The sequence below is a fragment of the Blastocystis hominis genome (assembly GCF_000151665.1).
Source record: "Blastocystis hominis, Singapore isolate B (sub-type 7) whole genome shotgun sequence assembly, scaffold_0".
Taxonomy (NCBI): Eukaryota; class Bigyra; order Opalinata; family Blastocystidae; genus Blastocystis; species Blastocystis hominis.
In genome coordinates, this window is record NW_013171815.1 from 1746374 (window position 1) to 1771703 (window position 25330).

The 25330-nt window shown below is 47.6% G+C and overlaps 11 protein-coding genes; 5 read left to right on the forward strand and 6 right to left on the reverse strand.

Moving 5' to 3' along the window:
• Nucleotides 1–4223: 4223 nt before the first annotated feature.
• Nucleotides 4224–4996, reverse strand: GSBLH_T00000584001 (Superoxide dismutase; the record flags this gene model as incomplete). The annotated part of the gene is made up of 3 exons (XM_013038811.1): nt 4224–4315; nt 4346–4432; nt 4465–4996. The coding sequence occupies 3 exons, from the start codon at nt 4994–4996 to the stop codon at nt 4224–4226; spliced, it is 711 nt and encodes a 236-aa protein (XP_012894265.1).
• Nucleotides 4997–5718: 722 nt separating this feature from the next.
• On the forward strand, nt 5719–5976 carry GSBLH_T00000585001 (uncharacterized protein; the record flags this gene model as incomplete). XM_013038812.1 has 1 exon in its annotated part: nt 5719–5976. One exon carries the CDS (start codon nt 5719–5721, stop codon nt 5854–5856), a length of 138 nt encoding a protein of 45 aa, XP_012894266.1. The 3' UTR covers nt 5857–5976.
• Nucleotides 5976–6996, forward strand: GSBLH_T00000586001 (uncharacterized protein; the record flags this gene model as incomplete). XM_013038813.1 has 5 exons in its annotated part: nt 5976–6179; nt 6210–6300; nt 6328–6439; nt 6471–6661; nt 6692–6996. Exons 2-5 carry the CDS (start codon nt 6261–6263, stop codon nt 6994–6996), a joined length of 648 nt encoding a protein of 215 aa, XP_012894267.1. The 5' UTR covers nt 5976–6179; nt 6210–6260.
• A 1795-nt stretch (nt 6997–8791) lies between these two features.
• Nucleotides 8792–9601, reverse strand: GSBLH_T00000588001 (uncharacterized protein; the record flags this gene model as incomplete). XM_013038814.1 has 1 exon in its annotated part: nt 8792–9601. One exon carries the CDS (start codon nt 9599–9601, stop codon nt 9320–9322), a length of 282 nt encoding a protein of 93 aa, XP_012894268.1. The 3' UTR covers nt 8792–9319.
• Nucleotides 9602–12913: 3312 nt separating this feature from the next.
• Nucleotides 12914–14356, reverse strand: GSBLH_T00000589001 (uncharacterized protein; the record flags this gene model as incomplete). The annotated part of the gene is made up of 1 exon (XM_013038815.1): nt 12914–14356. The coding sequence occupies one exon, from the start codon at nt 14354–14356 to the stop codon at nt 12914–12916; it is 1443 nt and encodes a 480-aa protein (XP_012894269.1).
• Nucleotides 14357–15148: 792 nt separating this feature from the next.
• Nucleotides 15149–16304, forward strand: GSBLH_T00000590001 (uncharacterized protein; the record flags this gene model as incomplete). Its single annotated transcript, XM_013038816.1, has 5 exons — nt 15149–15162; nt 15194–15267; nt 15301–15469; nt 15502–15682; nt 15714–16304. The coding sequence occupies 5 exons, from the start codon at nt 15149–15151 to the stop codon at nt 16302–16304; spliced, it is 1029 nt and encodes a 342-aa protein (XP_012894270.1).
• A 567-nt stretch (nt 16305–16871) lies between these two features.
• On the reverse strand, nt 16872–17586 carry GSBLH_T00006086001 (uncharacterized protein; the record flags this gene model as incomplete). The annotated part of the gene is made up of 5 exons (XM_013038817.1): nt 16872–16960; nt 16990–17075; nt 17105–17381; nt 17412–17444; nt 17475–17586. 5 exons carry the CDS (start codon nt 17584–17586, stop codon nt 16872–16874), a joined length of 597 nt encoding a protein of 198 aa, XP_012894271.1.
• A 52-nt stretch (nt 17587–17638) lies between these two features.
• GSBLH_T00000591001 (uncharacterized protein) lies at nt 17639–18551 on the reverse strand (the record flags this gene model as incomplete). Its single annotated transcript, XM_013038818.1, has 3 exons — nt 17639–17850; nt 17879–18098; nt 18129–18551. The coding sequence occupies 3 exons, from the start codon at nt 18549–18551 to the stop codon at nt 17639–17641; spliced, it is 855 nt and encodes a 284-aa protein (XP_012894272.1).
• A 317-nt stretch (nt 18552–18868) lies between these two features.
• Nucleotides 18869–19567, reverse strand: GSBLH_T00006087001 (uncharacterized protein; the record flags this gene model as incomplete). Its single annotated transcript, XM_013038819.1, has 3 exons — nt 18869–19181; nt 19211–19384; nt 19416–19567. The coding sequence occupies 3 exons, from the start codon at nt 19565–19567 to the stop codon at nt 18869–18871; spliced, it is 639 nt and encodes a 212-aa protein (XP_012894273.1).
• A 2125-nt stretch (nt 19568–21692) lies between these two features.
• GSBLH_T00006088001 (uncharacterized protein) lies at nt 21693–22112 on the forward strand (the record flags this gene model as incomplete). The annotated part of the gene is made up of 1 exon (XM_013038820.1): nt 21693–22112. The coding sequence occupies one exon, from the start codon at nt 21693–21695 to the stop codon at nt 22110–22112; it is 420 nt and encodes a 139-aa protein (XP_012894274.1).
• Nucleotides 22113–22242: 130 nt separating this feature from the next.
• Nucleotides 22243–23950, forward strand: GSBLH_T00000592001 (Thymidylate synthase; the record flags this gene model as incomplete). Its single annotated transcript, XM_013038821.1, has 8 exons — nt 22243–22371; nt 22401–22522; nt 22554–22791; nt 22827–22928; nt 22964–23194; nt 23225–23650; nt 23681–23782; nt 23813–23950. The coding sequence occupies 8 exons, from the start codon at nt 22243–22245 to the stop codon at nt 23948–23950; spliced, it is 1488 nt and encodes a 495-aa protein (XP_012894275.1).
• Nucleotides 23951–25330: the final 1380 nt, after the last annotated feature.

Sequence of the window (25330 nt, forward strand, 5' to 3'; positions counted from 1 at the left end):
ATCGAACGGATCGCTCGAGTTGGTCACGACGGTGCAGAATCGAATCATGTATCCCTTCGTCGTTTGGTTCCGCAGGCTCACAACCGCGAATTGGTTTTCCCAGGTGCGAGCAAACCCGTCCTCCGCCTCGCAGAACAATTCCTCTCTCGAATACACCTCCAAAGCTCCATAGAAGTGCGCGTGGTTCGTCTGGGAATTGCTGGAATACACCGAAACCGTGAGCGATGAAACGGGTCGCGACGCGTCCAACGGAATCAAAAGCGGCTGCGATTTGTTATTCCACAAATACGGGTGATTGACACTCCCCAGAACATGCTCGCTTCCCTCGGAAATGCCCGAGATCACCACCCAGCTTGGCTGCTGCGCGATGTTGGCCGCGCTGGAGTACAAAACAAGCCGAGAAACCGGGGAAGGATACAGCAGAGGCAGCGTTACCGATGAGGGAAGCGTGGAACTGCCGTAATTGAAAGGAGTAAACGGAGAAACCAGCGTCATAGGGTCGTACGAGTTCTACCCAACAAAGAGAGAAACAGGAGAAACGGGCGTTACGGCGGGAGAGCGACGCGGAGTGCAGGCAGGAGAGCTGAGAAGAACGGAGGAATAGATGGGGAAGGCGATGAGCTGGAAGGAAATCTGCTGAGGAACGCTTTGCCGCCCCAACAGCCGCACGGCGAAGACTGCTTTGCCTTCTTCGCTCGTGGAGGCAATGGGAGTGACGAACGAGTAGGTGCGTGGATGGACCCAGTGGGAGATCGGGGTGAAGCCGCAGCCCTTGCCGGCGCAGTTCTCCGACACGCCGGTCTTAAAAACGAGCACTTCGTTGAGATAGACGATGAGAGGGCTGGAGGTTTGCAGAACGACGCCCAGACGAGACGGCGGATTGGACGGCAGGTCGAAGTGCTTTCGGTAGTAGATCTCTCCCTGCTCGGTGGACGGAATCGGTCCGGTTCCGATGTAGGTGATCATCCAGTCGATATCTTCATATGCAATTTTGTACCAATAGGAAGAAATGGGCTCTGGAAGGACCCAACGGACCCAGAAATCCTGGTCATTCAAAATCCAGGTGAGTTGAATCGGAACGTCCGTTTCGCCTGGCTGTCGATGAGCAATGAGAATGGAATGAACATAGAATTCGACATTCATGTCATCACTACAAGTCACAAAAGAGACGAAGCAAAAAACGAGGAAGAGAATGGGAATGAAATGGAGCCCTCGGGAAGAATGAGAACCTGCGAGAAGGAGTGAGTGAAATAGATGGAAATGGGGAAAATGGATTGCTCAATGGCTGTGTCGTTCACGGAGAAGACCGTGATCGTTTGGGAATGAAAATCGTTCGTTTCTTTCAGTGTTAACACTGTGATATTCGGTGGAAGCGACAGGAAATCAAACACTTCCAGACTTACTGGGAAGGAAATCGTTTCATTCATATTCGATACCCGAACACTTCCTTCAAAAATACCGACTTCTTTGGCGATTCCATGAATCGAGTTCTCCAACCAATCATATTCCATCCATTCTGGAAGGTTTATCAGCTCAACACTCTTCACAAATCCCTTCACATTCCACAGAATCGTCGAGAACGGCCACCCAATCACCGTCGCGCCTTCCGTTACGATCGGTTCCACGCTGAATTCATCGAGAGGCAGATTCCATTCCATCATGACTTCTTCTCTGTAATGAACAAAGCGAGGCGGCTGACGCGTGGAGTCGGTTTCCAGTCCAACCCAACAACCCAGAACCGAATTGCATTGAATGAAGCTCATTAGTGTTCCCTGTGTGATGCAGGAAGTGAGTAAAAAGCCTTCCGATTCGATTTTGTTGTGGAGAGTTTGCGAGTCGAGTTTGATCTGTAGATATGCGTTTCCTTTGATGAGTCGGAATGTGTATGGATTGCAAGGATCCGATTCGATTTGGAGCGTCGTGCTGACTTCTCCTTTCACGTTTCGAGCTATCAGAGTGAATGAATCGTGCAAAGGAGCGATGAGCTGGCCAGAGAGCGAGGTGAGCGAGAGAGAAAGCGTGGAAGGCAGAGGAGGAATGGATTCAATCGTCGTTCCCATCGTTTCATCCACGCTAATATCGATGTGGAGTGGCTTTCCAAGGATCACAGAGATCGGGGTTTTGATGATTTTGCCATCGATCGAGAGAACCAGCGAAGAGGGCGCTTTCACAGGATCTAATTCTCATCGATGTCCGTCAAATCTACTCTCAATGAGAATCGTTAACTCCGTTTCATAGTTCATTTCCTTGCAGCCAACGCGGAGATCCCATCGGCCTTCTTGGCTGCTCGTTCCCGAAATCACGCCATTCGAAGAAAGCGTGAAACCGGGAAGAAGCACATCGGAGAGAGTGAGCGAACACTCCGAAGGAACGAACAGAAGCGGGTTTTCTTTGCACGTGGCGTTGACCGTGCAATGATATACAGGATACAAAAACGAAAATGCGGAACGAGGACGCGTAATGAGCGGCTGCGTCCAATTTGCTTTGCTTGAAATGAATTTGATGGGCGGTGGAAGCGATCGGCCTGCGCAGCGAATCGAAAGATCCATGATTTCCTCTGCGAATGAAGAGCAAAATGGAAATCAACGAGAGGAAGAAGGCGTGATTGGCTCTGTAACGAGCTCGTTATCGAGATACACTTCGCAAGATTCGGCGTGGACAGCGAATTCCGCCTCGTCCTGCATGATCAGCGTGGAATTCATTTCGATGAGCGGGTGCAAAAGTGAATCGGGAATGTCCCTACGATTCAAAAACGATCGAAGCTGAACTCCAACGTGAATTCCGAGATGGTTTCCACGACTTTTTGCTGTCTCACCCCGTTTTCTATCACACTCACAATCATCCCGTCTGCCGGTTCTTCGATTCGGTATGGAATCGACATCTGCGACAGCCCTCCGTTCGAATACAAAAACAATTTCACCTCCGACAATCCTGCGATTGGATCGCGAATCGCCAAATGATTCAGCCCCGCGATTGTGAAAATCTTCGAAGAATCTGCAAGCTGGATCTCGGAGAAAAGACTCTCTGAGTGGAGATGGATATCGAACGGCTGATGAGCGAAGCCCACCATCGTGTCCACAGCCAAAAACCGCGGGGGGAGCATATGATAACTCATGACCTTTGAAGTAATCAGCGTTTCGAGTTGGTTCAGAATGTGATACGAGTAGAACAAGGAGAAATAGGACGAACCCGCGCCTGCAGCGACATACACAGTGATTCGATGAAATGTGTTTGTTAATTTGATGGTGACGCGATGGGTTATGAAGGAGCTCGTTGGATCCGTTTCGAAAAGAGGCGTTTTGAAATCGTCAAGAAGAACGAGTGTTTTTGAGTTTGTTGATAGGCTGAACGAGACAGGCGCTCGATATTGGACGTTGAAGTACCCGGAAAACTGCAGCATGGCGTAGGGAGCATCGCCGAGAAGCTCGTTTTTGGAGTCTGCGGCGTTCGCCCAGCTCAAAGAGGACAGAACCGAACAACGGCGATCCAGAGAGGACTCGAAGAGATCGGGGAGGAAGGGGAGAGGAGCGCTGAGAGGGATCTGGCAGAAGCGAATGCCCTGGATCGACGAAAACGATTGGTGGAAGTAGAACACGAAGGTTGTGCTGACATTCCCTAGAGCATTCCTCGCGGTGACGGAAACGGTTGATGTCTTGCTCTTGTAGCTGAATACTGGAGTTCCCGAAATTCTCCCTGTCTTATTGTCGAAGTGAAGTCCATTTTCAAGGGGGGAGTTCAAGATGAACTCTTCAATATAGGCATCACTGGTAGGGACTATAGGGTCTATCGTCGTTGCATTGTAAGCATCCATTAACAGGAAACCATAATCTACTTCAGTTGGCTGTTTCAGAGCTACGGTTGAGATTCCAAAGAATCCAAACTGTGAAACCGGATTACGCAGAAATCATCTTCGTAAAACAAAATCGTGCGATGATTGAACTCTTCCATGGAAGTAGAGCCAGTAATATATTTGCCATCAAAGATCAGGCCAGGCGGAAGGCCAGAAATCTTTAAATTCCGGTGAGGTGAGTGATCATCCGAACATTCAATCGGATCTATCGTCTTGTTAACAGTAATCAAAACCTCTGTCACATTACAAAATATTTTCATGCCCTGAACGCACTCTACAACATGGGTCTTCAACAACTACTTCATACGTGCCACAACAAGAACAATCAAAGCGTAGAATCCTGTACAACAATATTTACGCATCATTATAAAAATTAAAATGTAAAACAAACACACAAAAAAGTGGGAATGGATTTGCTAAGATAAACGTCATTCACATAGTTCCAGTTTACAATAGACCACCACTCTACGCATTACACAGTTTTCACACACTCACTCTTAATGTACTCGGCGCGACGGAACTGGTAATCCAGATAGTAAGCGTGCTCCCAGACGTCCAAGACGAGCAGAGGGCGCAGACCAGCTAGAAATCACTCACAACGCGAGAAACAGTACATTGCATAGGATTGGCCTCGTTAGGAGTGCTCAGCACCTTCAGCTTGTTCTCCTTGGGGTCGTGGACAAGCCAGGCCCAGCCGCTTCCGAAATGCGCGGTTGCCACTTGGGAGAAAGTCTCATGCAACTTGTCCACCGATCCGAAGTCGCGAAGGATTGCGCTCTTCAATTCGCCCTCGGGAATAGCTTTGCCTCCAGGACACATGCAGTTCCAGAAGAACGTGTGGTTCCAGATTTGAGCAGCTTGGTTGTGAACACCTCCAGTGACGTTGGTGATGTAGTGTTCCAGAGGCTTTCGGTCTGTTCCCTTTGTCATGTTGTTGAAATTGTTTACATATCTATCCATAATGGAGAAACTCAATTCAAACGTTTGGTGGTGTCCGTCATAGTGGCAGTTCAGTGTATTCTCACTGATCACGGGAGCCAACGCATTCTTAGCGTAGGGAAGGGCACGAATAACATAGGGAGCAGTAGCAAAGGATCGGAGCAAGCTTGCAGACTTGATAACAGACGAGAAGGATTTCATATACATTTGGATATAAAAATTAATAACTTTTTGTGAAGATTTCTACAAGTTGTCAAAAATAAAAGGTATTTCTGTCAGGATTGCTCTCAACTGAGCATCCTAACACCAAATACGTCCACCAGAATGAACAGGACCCATAGAGGAATAGAGAAATGACTCGAAAATGCCGAATCCCTGACCATGACGGAACGCTTAAAATACAAACGAATCCCTATTGAATACTCTGCATTCTGTATGCCACGTTGCAGAATCGTTTGTTAAAATAGTTTGACATGAGTGGCAATTCTCCTGCAGATCGCTCTGGTATAGTTAGACATTAAGTACTTAAGAATGGTAGATTTGGTTCCCACAGAAGTGTTTAGTTGCTGCAAATGTGGTGCTCTTCTGTTCCGAAAAGATCAGGTCGTTACTCACACTCCAGGGGAGCAGGAACTTTTGTTTGAAAAGAAGAAACACGTACTTTCGAAAAGATGCGACTTACGAGCAGGACCGGCATCCAGCACACACCTGCATGTCCTACTTCCTCTCTTCCTGCCCTCCCTGGGTCAAACAGAAAGATCTAATCGAGTGCAAGATCTACTGCCCAAACTGTAGCTTTCGTCTGGGGATGCTCCAGTGGCAGGGAATTCAGTGTTCTTATATCCTTCCAATGTTAAATCAGCGGTTCTTTAATCCCAAGCGGTACTTGGGTGAATCCGGGTATTCAATTTTCGAAGTCCAAGGTTGATATGAAAACAGTACTTCTTCCCCGAAGAACCAAGCCGGCCTCGGAGTCGACGGAAAAGCCTGCTGCTGATTCTCAGGAGAAGAATGCAGCTCCGGAATCAGAGGCGAAGCCGGAACCAGACTCTCAGCAGTCGTCGTAGAAATGAAATAGGGGAAAGAGAATGGGATCGATCGATCGATCGATCGAAAGAAGAAAGAGCTCTTCTTCAAATGGAAGGAACAATATTAGTACCTGTTTTAGTTTACTTCACTATTTTGATTTTGTATTTGTTTCATATTTAAAGAACGATGCAACCTTTGGAATACACCGCGTCTCCCATCTTCCCACGAACAAACCCCACCGACCCGATTTATCTGGATTACAACGCTACGACACCTGTGGACCCGGAAGTCGCGAAAGCCATGTGGCCCTACATGACGCAGTTCTTCGGGAATCCTTCGTCGAACCATGTTTATGGAAGATGTGTTTTTGTTTCCATTCGGTGATTTCTAGTGGCGAAGGAGGGAGTGGAGAAGGCGAGGGAAAGCATTGGACAAATGATTAATGCGGAGCCGAGCGAGATTCTGTTTTTGTCGGGAGGAACGTTTTTTCCATGTTTGTTTATTGATAGGTTCTGAATCTATCAATCAAGCCCTTATTGGGGGTGTGCGCGCGCTCAACGATAGTCGAAGAACGATCATTGCTTCCTGTTTTGAGCATCCTGCCGTCAACGAAACTCTTGCGTACTCTCTAATCTAACCCACCACCCACTAGCTTCTTGGAAAAAGAGTACGGTTTCAAGATCGAGTATCTTCGTGTCAACAAGTACGGATTTGTCGACGTGGATCAGCTCGACCTTCTCCTGACTCCAGACGTCGCCATGGTCACGTGCATGCTCGCCAACAATGAGATCGGCTCCATCCAGCCAATCGCCTCTCTGGTGGAGCGAGTTCGTTCCTTCGAGAGTACTCCATCCTCTACTCGCTTACCTGCAGGTTCTGCGCAGGGCAACGGTCCGATTTTGTTCCACTGTGACGCGAGCCAAGCTGGCGGGAAAATGAAAATCGACACGAAAAAACTGGGCGTGGACTACATGACGATGGCAGGCCACAAAATTTATGCTACGAAGGGCGTGGGAATTTTGTACATTCGAAAGAATTCGATCACTCCCGCCAAAATTATTCATGGCGCGAATCAGGAAGGAAACCGTCGCGCCGGAACCGAAAATGTAATTCTCTGTGTGGGCATGGGGAAGGCCGCAGAGCTCATCGTAGAGACAGAGAAAACGCGTGAGGGGTAGAATCAGAACTTGGAGAGCGACATGAAGCGCATGCACGACTTGGTGGCGAATCGCTTCGGCTTCTTTATTTTTAGAAACAATATTTGAAGGTGCTTCTGTTGGATCGCAGTCCTGTGAATGTGCGTGTCAACAGCACGAAAAACCCGGATCCCTATGTGGACGAGGACGATACCGATTTCTATTTATCGAATACGCTGAGGTAGTCGTTAAAATTTTTGCTAACGCAGTATTGCCTTCGAAGGCATGCTATCATTCAGTCTGTTGTCCATGATGGGAAGCAAGGTTTGTAAGCCCCGATCTGTTCTCATCTCTAGTTATGCACGTCAGCGGGAGCTGCTTGCCACTCTTCGGACGGCATCTCGATTAGCGATGTTCGCTTCGTTGCTATCTAACACGACAGGTGCTTCGAGCCATCCACTGCCCTCTCTCCTACGCCATCGGAACCCTCCGTCTCTCGGTCGGCCGATACACCACGAAGCAGGACGTGGAAGAGGCCGCGGAAATTATTATTGCGGCCGTCTACAAGCTGCTGGAGCAGCCGTCAGTGAATCAGAAACTGGCATGGGAGCTGTACAATGTGGATCCTGGTACGGATATCCGTGTGTTGTTGCTTAATTTTAGAGTCGATCTATCGAGTTCCGAAGGTGGCTTCGGTCAATCGGAACATCGAACTTGATCCGTGCATTTGTATAGTCTATTATGAAGTGTTACTCTCTAGGCGATGTGGAAAGTCAAAAACAACAATGATTGTGTCCTTATGTTTGTTGAAATCATCCAGTACAATGCGGAATAAGGGTGAATGCAAGAAATACCGCAGTGTTAAAGGGTTAAAGTACCGCGGGAATCATGACGAAAGTGGTCAGATTTCTGTCCATGATCATGCCATAAACCCACGGCGGAATCTGCGATCAATATAGTTCTGGGTTTTTGAACCTTCATATTTTATTTCCTCAAAGATGTTCCGGAGAAATCTTTTTGTTTGCGCTCTTGCTGGTAGGTCTCGAGAAGAATGATCGTTCTCATATCTGTGTTTTGTACAAATTCTCATTGTTTGTAGTGGTTCTTGCTATCGCTGCTGCTGATTGCCCTTCCGATGGTACTTGGGGCGTCACTGTTCCTGGTTCGATCGCCGTAGCTAATTGCCAGGGAGAGACCGTGGGAGAGATGACTCGTGAGTGCCTGAGTACTGGATCGTGGGGCGCGATCAACACTACCTATTGCCTTCCTAAGTGGCCTGAGAATGGTTACGCTCATGTCGATTTTGTGTTGTTCATTATGCGCGGAAGATATGACACCATCTCCAAGAGACCTGAGGGTATTAAGGCGGCTATTTTGTCTGCCATCAATACTGTGGATGAGTCTGCGATCTTTGTCCACCGTATTGCTGAGAATGTTGAGAACAGCTATGTCTCTGTTCAGATCCGTGTTACTGATATTGAGTCTCGCGCTAATCAGTTCTACAGACAGCTCAACGATGAGTTCCTTGAGAAGTTCTTGCAATACTTGCTGGACAACAACACCGAGCGTGAGAAGCTGAACTTCCTGACGGAAACCACCACGGCCAACGTGACGTTCAAGTCCAATCCCATCTACCAGGCTGCGAAGCCGAAGAACACCACCGCCATTGTGGTGATTGTTGTGTGTGTGATCATTGGTGTCATTGTTTTGGTGATCGTCGGCTTCTACGTGTGGCTGCAGATCAAGAGATCTTCGTCGAAGAACGGTTCGAAACAGCTGAAGAACACTAGTAAGGTTTAAGTTCTCTGTAATGGCGTGTTTGTTGAACAAGCAGGGGAGTTCCAAGAAAAGTAATCGAGGTAGTAGAGATAAAACATCGATTTGTCGATGAAAAGCCGCATGAAAAGATAGCTGTTCCTGTCCTTGTACAGGTGCAGGTACTTCGTCTTGTCCAGAATCCAGATCCGCTCCTCCTTCTCCTCCATCACGATCGTCGACGAGTACGGCGGAATCACCATCTTCGTGAAGTAGGTCTGGAACACTTTCCGCACCGCCTCCTCCGAGAAGCTCAGCGACGTCCGCTCCCTTGCAATATCCGCATTCCGCACCTCCGGACAGAGCAGGCTCTTCAGCTCCGTGTACAGATCGAAGTCTGGCACCACCGGGAAGGGCGGTAGAATCGCGTCCTTCATCTCCTTCTCGATCTCCTCGCTCGACACGTAGCCCAGCGGGTCTTTGTAGTACTCATAATAGTCAGGGAGGTTGTCCGGCAGCCAGATGTGATCCTGATCGATGTTCACCACCGTCACGCCGTTCAGCTTCTCCAATTCCTCGCGCGAACTAGCCTCAACCGCGCTCCCCACGCCTACATGATGTTCGACGAAATGCCCATCAGATAGGGCATCGGACTGTAGATGAACCGCTTCATCTCGCTCGGCAGCACTGGGCAGTATGTGTAGCTCCACACGAACGGCTGTCTACGACTCAGCGTCTTCTCTCTCCCCCACAGCAGCTCCTTCAGCGATTCCGCCGTGTTGGTGAGAATGGAGAGCTGCGTGGAGAGGAGCAGCACGCTCCGCTCGATGAGCAGCACGCGGAGAATCACGAGAATGTTGGGGATGGAGAGCAGGTGGAAAAGCTGGAACATCCGACCGAACTGCGTCGTGTCGACGACTTGCTTGGTTCGAAGCGAAGGCGTTCGAATCGCGTGCTGCGAATGCCTCGGAGGCGGCAATGGGACCGAAGCTTGTGATGGTTGTGATGGTTGTGATGATTGTGATGGTTGTGATTGTGATTGTGATTGTGATTGTGATTGCGGTTGGATTTGCCCTTTGAGTGCTCCGGCAGAAGGAGCCACGAACTGGCTTAACATCGCGGCGGACATGCGGCGATCCTGCGAGTTACAGAGAGATTCGGTGGGGACATAGGCGTGCTCGCCGCGCGCGAGGAGCGAGAGAAGCAGAGAGCGGCGCGTCTCCGCGGCCGCGTTGTGGAACTCGACGTACGACGAGTTCAGAAACCGAACCAAATTCTCGCGAAGATTCGCGAGATTGTTGAACGGGGAGAGCAGAATGAGGCCTTCGGGGACGTAGCGCGTTTCCTGGCCGATCGTCTACCGGAAAGGAAAGCCGACTCGACCTACGTGGGGGTAGTAAACGTTGAGGCACGCCGCGCTCCATCGCTCCGACGGCTGGCTTCCGAGCAAAAAGGTGAAGCAGCGCGGCGACGTGGGCGTTGAGAACGACTGATATCCCTCCGGGAGGAAGAAAGGGAGCGGCGATGGAATGGAGAGGCCGGTTTCTATGCGACATCGATCGTGGAAACGTGGAACTTTCGAAGTCAGGAACGGTGATGGTCTCGAGAACACGCCAATTGCGAGCAGACTCGTCGCCTTGAATGAACACGACGCGAATGGCGGCGAAGTTCTGGAAAGCGCTGAGATCGGTGGGATGCGGAATGGGCGGAAGTTGGAAGAGAATGAAGCTGTGGTGCTGCTGGATGTAGAGAATCAGCTGCGCGAGATCGACGCGACTCCCTGCGTTGAAGCGAGCGGCGATTTGGGTGCGGACGCTCCCTTCCGAGACGGAAAGATCGCCGTTGCCCGGCGGATTGGAGGCGGTTTCGCTGTTTGGAGAGAGCGGAGAAGAGGGAGTGGTGATGCCGAATTGAGCGGTGCTGCGAGGCCGACCGCTGCGGGCTGGCTTCAACGCGGCCTCCACTTGATAGTCGGTGGGTTCGTCGTGGATCTGTGCGTTAGAGGGAGGAACGGAGAGAAAGTACGGAATGATCGATGAGATCGATCGCGAATTCGCTGTATTCTAGGGGGTATGCTTCGATGAGAAAAGCCAACCCTGAATGAACGAGCTGAGGTGAGGGATCTCGGCTTCGCAGCTCTCCAATCGTTCCATGGAATACTTGGTGGCGCGTCGGAAGGAAGCGAACGGGAGCTGCGTCGAGGAGGGCGATTGGAGTTCGTTGACGAGATACTCAAAGAGATCGGTGATGACGAAATAGTGGTATTGGTAGTTTAAAATCCACGAAAAGAGACGCAGTTGGACGCATGACAAAAAAGTGGAAAAAAGGTCAAGAAGCGTGGAATCAATGAACGGAGTTTGTCTCAAGGTTGTGATCATCGAATCGACAATGTCGTAATAGAAAGATGGAAGGCATTTGATGCTTCGCTCTGCGAAGAACTTCTCGTATAAACGAATGAGAGCGCGCGTCAGCTTCGCCAGCTCGCTCTCCGAGTACGCAGCAAGCGGGTTTCCCTCCCCATCTTCTTCCGAAGTCAAGGAGCTTTCGGAGAGGAGATGAGGCGCCGAGCTGTCATTGCTCATTCGAATATCTTTCAAATCGGTTGGCAGTTTTGCCAGAATGGTGACCTGGTTCTTCAGAATGGCTTCTGTTTCTAGAAGCGTTTGGCACGTGTCAATCATAGGGACATCCGAAACAGAATCGTCGGATGTGTCCTAGGAAATAGTTTCGATCATTCAAGAACACACGGGGTTTTCGGTCTTTTTGAGAGATGGATTTCGCATGATGTTTTCCAGAACAAAAGCGATGTTGTTCGGATAGCCGCTGTTTTTGATTTGAGAAAAAATCGTGTAGTGGATGTCCATCCAGAGAGCGACTTCCTGGTAACGGCGACGCGAAATCAGGAAGGCGAGAAACACGTTCGCAGCGTGGTGATTGTACAGGACATCTTGGAGATTCAGACGCAGAAACTGATATCTTTGGATGAAAATGGAAACAATACTCTATACTCAGGACTGTTGCTGAAACCCGCCCAACTTAAGGTCATAACACGATTCAGTAATTCCGCTTTCATATTGTGAAAGTAGTACAACACTTGCTCCACTGTCTTCCATTGCGTGTAAGGAACTGGGAACGTATAAAACAGGCAGGCGGAATACATGCCGTCCTTCTTGATGTATGTATTTAAGATAGAATTCATATCCCGCTGGCGGGTATCTTGATCCACGAGGCCTAGACGCTCCACTTCGATCACGAAGGACAACCAAATATAACAGAGATATAACCTCTTCCGCTTGAGAAAGCGAAGATAGATAAACAAGGAATTCAGGTTCGATTTCACTTCATTCCAAGAAATTACTAGATCAGAAGGAATAGGGCCTCTTTCGAAAACTATTTTGACGGGTCGCTTCTTCTTCCTGAGAATATCCATAATTGTATCGAAATCCTCATTTTCAACGTTCTTCCCTTGAATCGAAATGATTCGATCTGTCAATGCAATCTTCCTCAGTCTCTCAGCGCACAAAATATGTTCATTGAGCTGAAAGAATCCACTTACTATTGCTCCTCTTTCATCACTATCGGAGGCTAGCGTGATTCCCAAAGACTGCTCGTCTAGTGACACTTCGTACAGGATCCGGCCTTCTTTATGGGACATAAAGAAACTAGACAATGACTTCTCACTGTATTTTTTGATTTGGGGTATTGTTATTTTAACAAATGTGTCTATTTTGGTGGATGTTATTTTTTTAATGTACAATAACGATGATAGGATCTACAAAAATGAGTATTGTACAGAATGACACTTCATACACTGTATAAGGTCAACGCATATAGATTCCTTGTTAGTAATGAAAGTGAGGTGATTTTGGTCATTAAGGACAGCTACTCTTCAGTCCTTTTGTAGTTCGTGATTATTCGAAATGAGTATTTTTCATGGTACAACATGCAATGAAAACGACCAATCATTGAAAATAGGTGATTATGGATGTGTATCATCAAAGTCAATCAGGCTGCAGTGATTAGGTAAAAAAAAGTCCACATATTGTCGCATATTACAATGCTATTCTATTACGGATATTGTACTATTGGTGTGACACTAATCCATTCCATCACTTTAACAACGATTCCCTTTCCATGATGAGTAGAATCGAATCCATATTCCAATCACACCACGCCTCCTCTCCCACTTCTTCCAACAAACACATCACAATCCCCTCTCCAAATCCTTTACAAGTTCCGAGAACCCATCCGGATTCGTCCCCTTTCGCTTCCCCATAATCTTCTCTAAATCAACACTCGTCACCGTTTCCTTCTCCAGCAACAGCTTCGCCAGCTGATCCACATATCCCCGATTCTCCTTCAGCATCTCCACAGCCTTCTGATACGCCTCCACCATCAACCGCCGCTTCTCCGCCTCGATCGTCTTCGCCGTTTCTTCGCTCACACTCCCCGCCTCTTCCGGATCCTCCACGCCGTACCACACCGGTCCCAGCTTCTCGCTGAAGCCATACTTCGCCACCATGCCCTCCGCGATCTCCGTTCCTTTCCGCAGATCGTCTTGGCTTCCCGTGGTCACATCGCCCATGCACACTTTCTCCGCCGCGCGGCCTCCCAAAATCTGCACGAGCAGTTCTTTCAACTCCGCCTCGGAGTACATCGCGAGCTCTTTCGGGAGACTCTGCGTGAACCCCAACGCGCCGTTCGTCCGCGGGATAATCGACACTTTCAGACACGGATCGGTGTGTTCGCAGAGCCATCCAATCACCGCATGACCCGCTTCGTGATACGCGACGCGCTGCCGCTCTCGCTGCTGCATCGTTTTGCTCTCTTTCTTCATGCCGCACATCACGCGGTCCGCTCCATTCATGATATCCTGCAGCCACACCTCGTCGACGCCTCGACGCACCGCTTGCAGCGCCGCTTCGTTCACGATGTTGCTGATATCCGCTCCCGTATATCCGGGCGTCAACTCCGCGATTTGCTTCGCCAGCATTTCCCGATCATCGTGGAGCTTCACGCGCTTTAGATAGATCTCGGCAATGTCGCGTCGGCCCTGCAAATCCGGCTTCTCCACATCGATATGCCGGTCAAACCGCCCAGCGCGAAGCAGCGCGGGGTCCAAAATGTCGACTCGGTTCGTGCTGGCGAGCACCACGACGTTATCCGTCGATTTGAATCCGTCCATTTCCACCAAGATCTGATTCAACGTTTGTTCGCGTTCGTCCGAGGCGCCAGAATAGCGGCCACCGCCTCGCTTCTTGCCGATCGCATCGATTTCGTCGATGAACACGATGCACGGCGCGTTTTTCCGCGCCTCCGCGAAGAGATCGCGCACTCGCTTCGCTCCCACGCCCGCGTACAATTCGATGAAATCCGAGCCGCTCATGTACAGAAACGGAACGCTCGCTTCGCCTGCCGCCGCCTTCGCGAGGAGCGTTTTGCCGGTACCGGGGGGACCGGAGAGCAGAGCTCCCTTGGGAATGCGAGCTCCGATGTTGAGGTATTTCTCTTGGTTCTTGAGGAAGTCGATGAATTCCATGATCTCCGTTTTGGCCTCGTTGATTCCAGCGACGTCCTTGAAGCGAACCCCGGTCTCTTTCACGATCTCGATCTTCTTCTTGATGTTTCCACTCATCATGTTGCGCATTTTTTCGAAAAAGTTCTCCTCCTCCTCCGGCAAAATCGTAAAGTCATCCTCATCCAAACGATCGGACTTGTTGGGGGGAGCTTCTTCGTCCTTGGGCTTCTTGGAGGATTGTTCCTTCTTGTAGCTAGAGCCCAGCTCGATTACAGGAATTGCTTCCTCAGGCTTTTTCGGCTCATCGACAAACTCGATGTTTTTATCGTTTTTCAGATCTTCTTCCGTGGGAGTATCTGTAAAGCGGCGCTTGCGAGAATTGAACAGCTGTTCTCCCAACTTGGCAAGATCTTCTCTCTGTTTAGGAGACATTGACATCGCCTGCCTCATTGCCATACGTTGCACCTCTTTAGGCACACTGTTCATCATGTTTTTCACTAAGAATTACAAAGTCACATCTAAACTACAAAATTCCTCTAAATCATCCTCCTTCTTCTTATCGGCATCACTAAAACTACGAAAGAATGTAGAGAAGCGAGGAATCGTTCTAATAGAAGAACGGCAAACAGAACGTATCTAATTGTCATTTTCGAACAAAACAAAATCACTCCTCTCACTTGAAGGGCAAACAACATTCTCTTTGCCAAAAAACACAATTCTGGAATTCCAAAAAATGGAGCTTTCTTCGATTTTTGGGCTACCATTATACAACATCATTTCGATGCTTTTCTCAAAGTTTCATGCAGCATCTCTTCATCGTTCACACATTATTGCCGTTTCGTCATTCTCTACAGAATGCAACGTGGCAGCAATTGATTGGTAACCCCCAATTTCTCTCTTCGTTTAGGGATTAACACAAAAATGAGTTCCTTTATGTTTGCATTTGGATCGTTGCATCATATATAGAGAAGAATATAGAAGAGATGCAGGCTTTCGAAACGTTATCCAATTGGCAATTGGATTTGGATTTATTTATTTTGGTACGAAGCTTGGTATCTGGCTAATATGAATAGGATTGAGAACGACCCAGAGCTATACTGTCCCTCTTTTAGGAAACCTGGGTTCTCTGTCTCTTTCCATTGCATATTTTGGCTATGCATTCGCAAATCTCTTTGTACCTTCCATGGTATCCGCCTTTAAGAACGAACGTTTGGCTATGGCATTTGCCTCTATGGAATACCCGTATTGATCCATAATTTGGACTTATATCACAGCATTTATACCTACTTCTTCGTTTACGTTATTCCATGGGTGTGCATTATCTGGTCGGTTGTGCACGGATTTGCAGCTTCCGTATTCTGGGCATGTCAAGGTGTGTATCTATCTACGAATTCCACCGATGAAAATCGGGGTCGTCGTGCAGGAATATTCTGGAGTATCTACATGATGGGCGCTGTAATTGCCGCGGATCCAACCTAATTCGCAGGTGTTTGGCAATCTCTGCGTGTACATCATCACCAAGTTCATGGACATCCAAGCCGGTGGAGGTCCCGGCTGGAACGGCTCCACTTCCATTCTCTTCATCTTCCTTGGCACCGTGAGTATCTGCGGCCCGTGGATCCTTTTCCGCTTGAAACCCGCTCAAGATCCCATGGAACGAGCCACCGGACACACGATTTTGCAAGACCTCACCAGCGTGATGAAGCTCCTCTTCACTCCCAAAATGCTCTGCTTGGTGCCTCTCTTCCTCTGCCTGGGCTTCCAATCGATTTTCGTGAACAGCATGTACAATCGGCAGATCGTCAACAAGGGCGACATCTCGCTGTACATGATCATCTACACCATCGTGGAGGTCACTGCAGGGTATATTCACGGTTGGTTCATCGATCGCATCGGACTGTTCCCGATGTTGATCGTGTACTTGATTATCGGTGGATGCTCGATGGCACTGGCCTACCTAGCGAATTCCACGCAGAATCTTTTGTTCATCCCGCTGTATATTCTGTTTTCGCTCACTGATTCCGGATTGCAGACATTCGTAGGCTTGGAGGGAGGAACCATTAAGTGTAGTGTCTGACTGTGGTGGGCAGATACTTTAAAACCGAGAAGACGACAGCGAACGCGATCTTCCGCATGTTCCAGTCGCTAGGAGGAGGAATTTGCTATCTGTCTGGTGGACTGTTTGTGGATCAGGGGGCCACTTCGTCTACGCCGCAACAGCTGTTGCAGGAGGTGATGTTGAGCTCAGGATTTTTCGTGGTGTGCTTCTTGTGCTATATGATATTTTACGTGGCATATGAGAGACGAAATCGAGAAACAGTCGAGTTGGCTCAGACTTTTGTTGAGGAAAATTAGTTGCTTTATTGTTTTTAATTTGTCTTGTTTTTTAAAGGAAAGTGGAAGATCGTTATTGTTGTTTCCAACTGCAATTATCTTTCCATTCTATCATCTGTTGGATTTTGCTTGATCGATATTCCATTCGATTGTCTATCGAATGACATGAATGAATTCCATTTGTTGCACACAAAACGAGCTGCATAAGATTGTGTTGTACTCAGAAAACAACAACAACAACAACAACGTAAAGAATACATCTATTTAAACCCTTTGTACATCTTCCTTTCTTATCCCACAATCCAATCCTTCAAATGTCCTCCTCCATCGGAACGAAGTCGATCACCAGGTTCGTATTGTTGATATCGATTACGGGTTCGGGCTCACAATGAACAATATCTACAATACACTCAGTCCAAATTTAGTACCAATAAAGTATTGCTGATTATTGAACTTGATAGGAACGTGTCCTCCCTCTGCTAAAACGACGAAATGCCTTAGCTGCTCTTCAAATCTTTATTTAGAATACGAATCGACACCTACGTCGCCTTAATATCAGGAACCGAGAGCAGTTCTTCGTTACAAATGCGAACCGCCACTGATTTTCCTTTTGGGATGGAGATGTTTTCGATGCGAATGTAGGATCCAATTTTTAAGTCGAGATCGTTCATCATCTGCGAATCATTGCAATTCAAAAGAAAAACCCATTGTGGCATAAAGCATGTACCCGTGTTTGCCGTGAATTCCTCGACTGAGCAATAGGTTGTGTACTTTTCGGTGGTGATTCGAAATTTCATAGGGTTTTGGACTGTTTTTCTGACTAAAAGTGAGAAAGCACAAGATTGGTTACAGAGCAGATCCATCGAGTAAGAAGACAGAATAACTACAAATCAAATTTGTTATCCGTGTATACCGTGGTCTCCATTATCGTTTTTAGCTCTCGAAAGGCTGTAAGGAATCACCTGCAAAAACTCTTGATAAGGTCTTTCAGTTACACGAAAATGGTATGTACTACTCTTGCTCATTGACAAGTACCTTGCGAAATTCAATTGGTTCCATAACAAACAAAACTAACAACTATTTTCTAAACTTCGTTCTGCGACTCTGCACTTCCCGGAGCCTCTTCATCAGTTCTTTGTTGTTCTCGCATTCCACATGGAATGTGTGCATCAATTTGGAGTGTACACGCGTCTTTTCCTGCACCATTGCCTGATTCTCCCGAATTGCTTTCAACATTCGGTTCTTCTTCTTCAAATCCGTATTTCGCTGTTGCGTCACTCCAACGAGCTCTACGTGCCACTCCCTCCCCATCTCTACGGTGCGTAACCGAGGCGAGCGCCGCGCCAAGCGTTCCCGAAACGCCATGCAGCGAATTCTGCGATTTCTGGACGGTTTCCGACAGCGATTCGAGGAATTTCAAGTGAGATTGATAGGGATCCAAAACGCTGTGCAGACTATTCAGCACATCGTAGTACTGGGAAAGTCGCACGGACCCTTCCACGATAAGTTCGATGAATTTGGAGATTTCGTTCTCGAACTAGGCGTCACAAACCGCGGGGATTCGCACGAACAGCAGCTCCGCTTTGGAGGGAATCATCTCGAGAAAGCAGCGCGATTTGAGAATGTCCACGTTGAGCGATCGGTAGATGGAAAGCAGCGACAACAAGCTCTGTTGGACCTTTTCTTCGATCCCCGCGACCATGAAATACTGTTCCTGTTCGTGCTGGACGATCTGCTTTTTGTTCTCTGCTTGCTGGCGAAGCTGGCGAAGCTCCTCATCGTGGAGCTCCTTGCTGGCGTTTCGCTGTGTGCTGAGCGATTCGAGAAGACGAAGAAGCTGCCGAAGTTCCTGCACTTTGTTGAGTGTTCTGCGCGTAAAGCGGAAGGAAAAGGAGGCTACGCATCGTCCTGGTTTGTGGTAAGCGCGTCTTGCAGCGCACATTCGATTTGTTGGTATTTGGTTTGCAACGCTTGGTACCGTTCTCTGCATTCATTCCGCTCTTCCACCGCTTTCTGTTCCCGTTTTCTCATGGTCAAAATCTCGCGGATTCGCTGCTGTTTGGTGTGGAGAAGCTGAACGATGTCGGACACGCTCTGCACGTCCTCCGGAGCGTCGAACGCCGCTGCGTTCATCGGTGAATTGACTGCTGCGTTCATCGGTGAATTGGCTGCTGCGTTGAAATCAGCGACGAAATCGGAAGCTAAGGACAGCGTGTCGTTGTAGGTTCCGCCTGCCAGATAGCTCTGGGACTGCAGGTAGGCGATGAAGGTGAAAATGCAGCGCGGGTTGCAGGGGGAAACTGCGAGTTAGGACAGACGGAGAGGACGACTGATCGTTGAGGTGGTTTGGCATGAAAGCATGGCGGTGGACTGGAGATCGGTCGCTGATGTTGAAGAAGGAGAAGAGAACCAGAGCGAAGAAACAGCGTCTGGGGGAGCATCGGAAGCATCAAAACAGAATTCATCTTCGAAGAGTCGCTGAGCGGCCAGCGACTCATAGGAAGGAAGAGAATTGCGGATTTCGATGATTTTCTCTTTTAACCAGGTCAGCAGTGTTTCCATCGCCTTGTAGTCCATTCCCTGGATTTGCTGGGGACTCAGGCGATTTGGATACTTCATTCTACTATCAAAACGGAAAGAGAGAGTTACTGAATGAGACATTTGATAATGTTCTCGGAAATGGCAATCTTTTTCCCTAGACTCATCCCCTCCGAATAGGCAATATCACGATTGAATTCGGGCTTTATATAGCCAATACACCAGGAAAGACCTCCTATCAAAGTCTCAAAAGGATTTAGCTCTTCCCGACTCCGTAGTCGTACTCTAGAGATCGAAGAAACATTGAAGGCGTTACCCATAGTAACCAATCTCATCTAAAATTGCCAGGATTGCATCGAATCCAGAGCGCGGCTTTTTACGCATTACCACACGCTCCCCAGGGGTCAGTTCAAAGATGTTTCCATTGCTGGTAAACAAACCTCCCGTTTGATCTCCTACAGATGGCATAATCGTGTCTCAGTGCAGGGTATTCACAACAGAGACAAGAAATGAAAATTAGGAAACTCTATGAGAAAAAGTTTCGTAACGAGGAATATTTCAACATTTGTGATTTTGAACTTTTGTGCATTACGTTTTTTGAGTTGCAAATAATCAATGAATGCTTATAACGAGGTATGATAGTATGTTTCTGTGCCCGAATCATAGGGATTCAGCTCGGAGCGTGAATCTCTCCAATTACAATATTATAGCAACGAAGAAAGTGTGGTAGAAAATTCATCTTCTGTATTTTTCAATGCGAATCGTTATTGTCCTAGGAGAACCGTTTTAACTCCTACATAAGTGGAACATCTTCTACGATGATCGAAAGCGAAGAAGAGAAAAGAGACACTACGTTTCGTTACGAATTGCCGTTGGCTGTGGGAACAACGATCCGTAGAGTTTGCTTTCACGGATGCGTATAATCGTAGACGATCTACCACCTTCTAAACTTATGTTATTCAAAGAATATCTTGTCTTTCAATGGCAACATCCCCTACGGAGAGTTTGCATACAGCTTTTTCTCAACAGCAGGTTTTCCATCAAAATAGGCCAGGACAAACAAAATTTCGATCCTCATGACTGCCGCAATCTCCTCACCCTAGAAGAAGAGTCCCTCATCGACTCTTTCAAGCACGAATACCTCGTTCTCTTCAACGAACACAAGGGACTCACCGTTCTCACCTTCATCGTCACCAATGACAAAATGGAAGGCAATGGCCGCGTTCTTCTCCATATTCGCTCAGCTCCTTCCCCCGATCGCTCCGCCACCGACTCAAACGATTCGTCCCGCATGGGCTCCTCCCTCTCTCCCCACAGCCTTTATTTCCCGCGATCTCCCGTCCGTTTCACCCATCCTTCCACTTCAAAACCCGTCCCTTCCTCGATTCCACGTTTCTCCCTTTCCCCACAGAGCTCGCTCCCCACCGACCGAGCCGTCCAGCAGCCCTCCTCCTCGAAAAAACCCGTTCAATCTTCGCTCTCCGAATTGAGCGGGCTTTTTGCTTCGCGCCCGCCAGTCTTCCAGCACGACGGTTTCCACTATTCCACGACCTTCGCGACTCCCAGCGAGGACTCCGCCGCGCTGCTCCCCTCCATTGTGTTCCAGCGAGCCGATCCCTCCACCCCGGAACACAATTCCTTCACGGACTCCGATGATTGGTCCGAATCCACCGAGTGGAACTTCCAGCGCTACTCCACCGCCGAGACCGACCCGCTCTCCGCCGCCTCGCTCTCCTCCGACCCTCCCGATCCCCCGGCGAAGCAGCTTTCCCGCCACCGCTGGAACCTCCTCTTCGCCGACGACGAAACGCCCGCAAACGCGGGAAACGCGGTTTTCGAGGCGTCGTTGGAAGAGTGGAAACGGGGAAACCGGATGAGGAGTAGGATGAAACCGCCGAAGGAGAAGGCGGAAGTGCCGCCTATCGAGGTCTGCCAGTCGTTTGGGTGCCATGAGGTGGTTCCGCGGTTATCGCAGCGGGAGAAACGGGTGTGTCAGCAGTGTCTGTTTGTGTACTGCGAGAACGTATCGATTCCCGCGGTTCTGAACCCTAGCACAAGCCGAAAAAGCGGATCGTGAACGGGAAAGAGCTGCTTCTCTGCGACCACTGCTACGAGTCGAACTTCGTTTCCCCGGTTTCCCCTTTTCACCGTAGAAGAAAAAGCCGGACGTGACGGTGCTGACCCCGACGGACAAGGACTCGCTGTCCTCGATCACGACGCACACCACCTCGCCGCAGCCGCTCCCCGTGGTTGTGACTTTTATGTCGTCTCCGCTGGGCGTCTCGCTGCAGAGCGGGACGGACGCGCGGAACGCGATGCTCGTGAAGGTGGAGCGCTTCGAGAACAACGACTACGGGATGAAGGTCCCGCTGAACAGCTTCGTTCTGCAGATCAACGACGTCGTGACCATCGATCGTCCCTACCAGGAAATTCTCACGCTCATCAAGAAATTCCCGCTCCCCATCGTCATCACCTTCGGACCTCTCTCCGATTCCCGCATGCAGAACATCCGCACGGTTCTCTGTTTCCACTTTGGAGGGTCGGTTCATCTGCAGCGGTGAGAGAACCGCGGGAACGTCTGTGCAACTTCGCGATGTGCTCGCAGCCGATTTTGGAGTCCACGTCGCATCTCTGCGCCGTCTGCGAGCGCTGGTACTGCAAATATCACTGCCGAAGACTGCTCTATCTCGACGGAAACTCGCCTTCCTACGTCTGTCAGTTCTGTTTCCCGCTGTTTTTCAATCCGTTCGAGTCGGAGGAGCCGAGTAACCGCGGGAATGAGGTGGGATGGGATGTAGCTCCGTGGATCCCGGATTATATCGTGGAGGAGTGCACGGATGTGGAGTGCGACGTACAGTTTTTGTCGTTGATGCATCCGTTTCGGAAGCGAAAGCATCATTGCCGATTGTGCGGGAATGTCTTCTGTGACAAGCATTGCTCGAAGCGGGTGTTCCTGCCGGAGAAGAATATCCCGGATATGGTGCGCGTTTGTAATTTGTGTTTTTCGCTGTGAGGAAAGAGGGGTTGAATGAGGTGTAGGCTGGAACAGCATAATAAGGAATTGTAAAATAGATCGTATGAGGTGTTTGTTTTCAATCACATTAGTGCGTCAAGTTATTTTTTATTTTACTTGCACATTTGAGATGAGTATCATTCGATTCAGTATCGTAGCTGCCATGACCACAAAGAGGGGCATTGGGCTCAACGGGGGACTTCCTTGGAGAATAAAGCAAGACATGAAGTTCTTCGTGGATCTAACGACAACTACGACTGTATTTGTAGCGCATTGAGTGTCATATAGGATTCTGAAAAGCAGAATGCCGTCATCATTGGGAAAAACACCTACTTTTCTTTTCCAGAGAAGTTCCGCCCTCTGAAGAACCGAATCAACTTTATTATTTCTCATGACAAGGAGTTAAGAGAGTAGTTTTAAAAGGTTTAATCAACTGCTTAGAAAGCACAATATTCCCGATTCTGTGTATATCTGCTCTTCTGTGGATGAGGCTCTGATCTTGATGCAAGAGGAGGAACTAAAGCGAAAGATCGAAAACATCTTCGTGATAGGTGGAGGCCAAATCTACAAAAAGGCCATCAATCTTCCCGAATGTGAAAAGCTGTATCTCACAGAAGTGGACGCAGACATTTCTTGCGATACCTTCTTCCCTGAAATCCCTCTAGCGTATAAAAAAACTGTATTTTTGCTTGCTTTTTCGAGGTAAGCTTCCAGAAAGAATCGGAAACATTCGAAGAAAACAACTTCAAATTCCGCTTCGCCGAGTATACACGTCTGCCCATGACCTTTTTGCCCCCCTACCGGACCTCTCTCCAAGTACCCGCTGTTTTCTTTTACGATCATGATAATAGGAACACGAAGAACTCCAATACCTGAATTTGATTCGCTACATTCTGGATCACGGAGCTCTTCGAACTGATCGCACCAACACTGGAACGAGAAGCGTTTTCGGCACGCAGATGCGATTTTTGCTGGCAAACGGCGTGATTCCGCTGCTGACGACGAAGAAAGTGTTTTGGCGGGGAATCGTGGAGGAGTTGCTGTGGTTTATCCGCGGTTGCACGGATGGCCGCGTTCTGAAAGTGTGTTTGTTCGATTCTCGTTGAGAGTAGGAGAAAAACATCCACATTTGGGACGGAAATGGCACGCGATCGTTTTTAGATAGCGTGGGACTCACACAAAACGAAGAAGACGATTTAGGCCCGATTTATGGATTCCAATGGCGGCATTTTGGCGCGGCTTACGAAGGCAGAGACAAGGATTACTCGAATCAAGGCGTGGATCAGCTGAAAGAAGTGATTCATTTGCTGAAAACCGATCCGTATAACCGACGAATCATTTTATCGGCATGGAATCCGGCGGATTTGAGGAAGATGGCGTTGCCTCCATGTCACGTGATGTCCCAATTCTATGTGCAGAATGGGTACTTATCGTGCCAGATGTACCAGAGATCGGCGGATATGGGTCTTGGCGTTCCATTCAACATCGCATCGTATTCGCTGTTAACGATTTTATTGGCGCATATCACCGGATTGAAGGTACGAATTGGATAGCATTCTGAGTAAAAGCCGGGAGAATTCGTGCATTCGATTGGCGATACGCACGTGTATGTGAATCATGAGGAAGCGTTACTGCAGCAGATCGAGCGAGAGCCGCGTCCGTTCCCGACTGTAAATGTGGAGAGAGGAATTGAGGGCTAGTTGCGGATTACAAAGCAGAGCGAGAATATTGAGGAATACACGTTCGCAGACTTTGAGTTGGTGGGATACAATCCACATGAGACGTTGAAGATGAAAATGGCGATTTGGAGTGTTTGTTTAAATCAGTGGTTCATTTGAATTAGGACTCCATTAGCGTTTTCTTTTTTAGCAGTCTCATTCGAAGCGATTCCTCGTCACTTTCCCAACACACTTTTTCTATTGGAATAGAATACTTTTTGTTGTCTATGAGTAATAAATGATGATGATAATAGTGTAATTGTCAATCGGTAATGAAATAATAATAACATAGCATGGAGATCTAGATGATGTTGTTGTTGTTGCTGCTATGAATGTGTTAACTATTGGAGTAATGGGTGAATGATTGGATAAAAGGATTATTACGAAGTTTTATTTATAGTATTGGGAGGGTATATATTAAAAAGCGAGTACAAAATAGGGGAAAACTAATTCGAAATAATTACCTCTATTGCATTATACTACTACCATAAATATAGCTATAATAACTAAATGAGCTATTATAAAGCATTTCGTTATTAATAGATTATGTTTCCAAATAAACTGTTTCTTTATATTTCATTACATTTAGATACAAAACATTGTTGATTTTGTCAATTCTGTTATTAGTAACTATCACATTGATAGTTTCATTATTCAAAGTGTACAGGCATGCTTGGGTAAAGAAATGAAACCAAATGGCTGGATTTCACTCATATTGAGTAATGGAGTATGTTTATTATTGCAATTCAATAATGGAGTATTCATGAATCAAGGATTTGTCCTCAATGAGCAGAAAGTGTTGAAAGTGTTTGGAAATCATCAAATTGGTGCTATTTCCTATAATGAAGAACAATCCATAGAAGTAGTAGAAGGAATAGTGGATTTGGATCATGGAAGTCGATTTGAAGGTTTGGTATTGACAGAAAACGAAAAAGAAGGTAGAATAGGAATTCCATTTGGATATGGTGAAATATATGATGATGATGGAATATTGGTGTACAAGGGCATAACGATCAATTGGAAACGATTTGGATATGGAACGAGTTATCATAATAATGGATGTATTGAATATGAAGGATATTGGTGTGATGATAATCGATTTGGTAAAGGAATTGTCTATGATCGATATGGTAAATTAGTGAATGAATGTGAATGGTATAATGGAATTGAAAGTGATATTGATGAAAAATATGAAGGAGATGGAAGCAAACCACTGAATATCGGAATGAAACATTTGAAACTGATTGACAATTGTGTATTGATTGATTTGGATGTTTCATTGTTGTATAATTTGGAATCAATCGAAATCGACAATAATTGTTTTGAATCAATGAAATCATTCCAAATCGATGGATTGAATCGATTGAAAACTATCAAAATCAAAAGCAATTCATTTACTCAAGTGATAATAATTGTAGAATAAAGGAAAATGAAGAGTATAAAAGAGAGGAAAAATCATTCATTTTAACCTTACATAGCAATTCTATATTAATATCGATG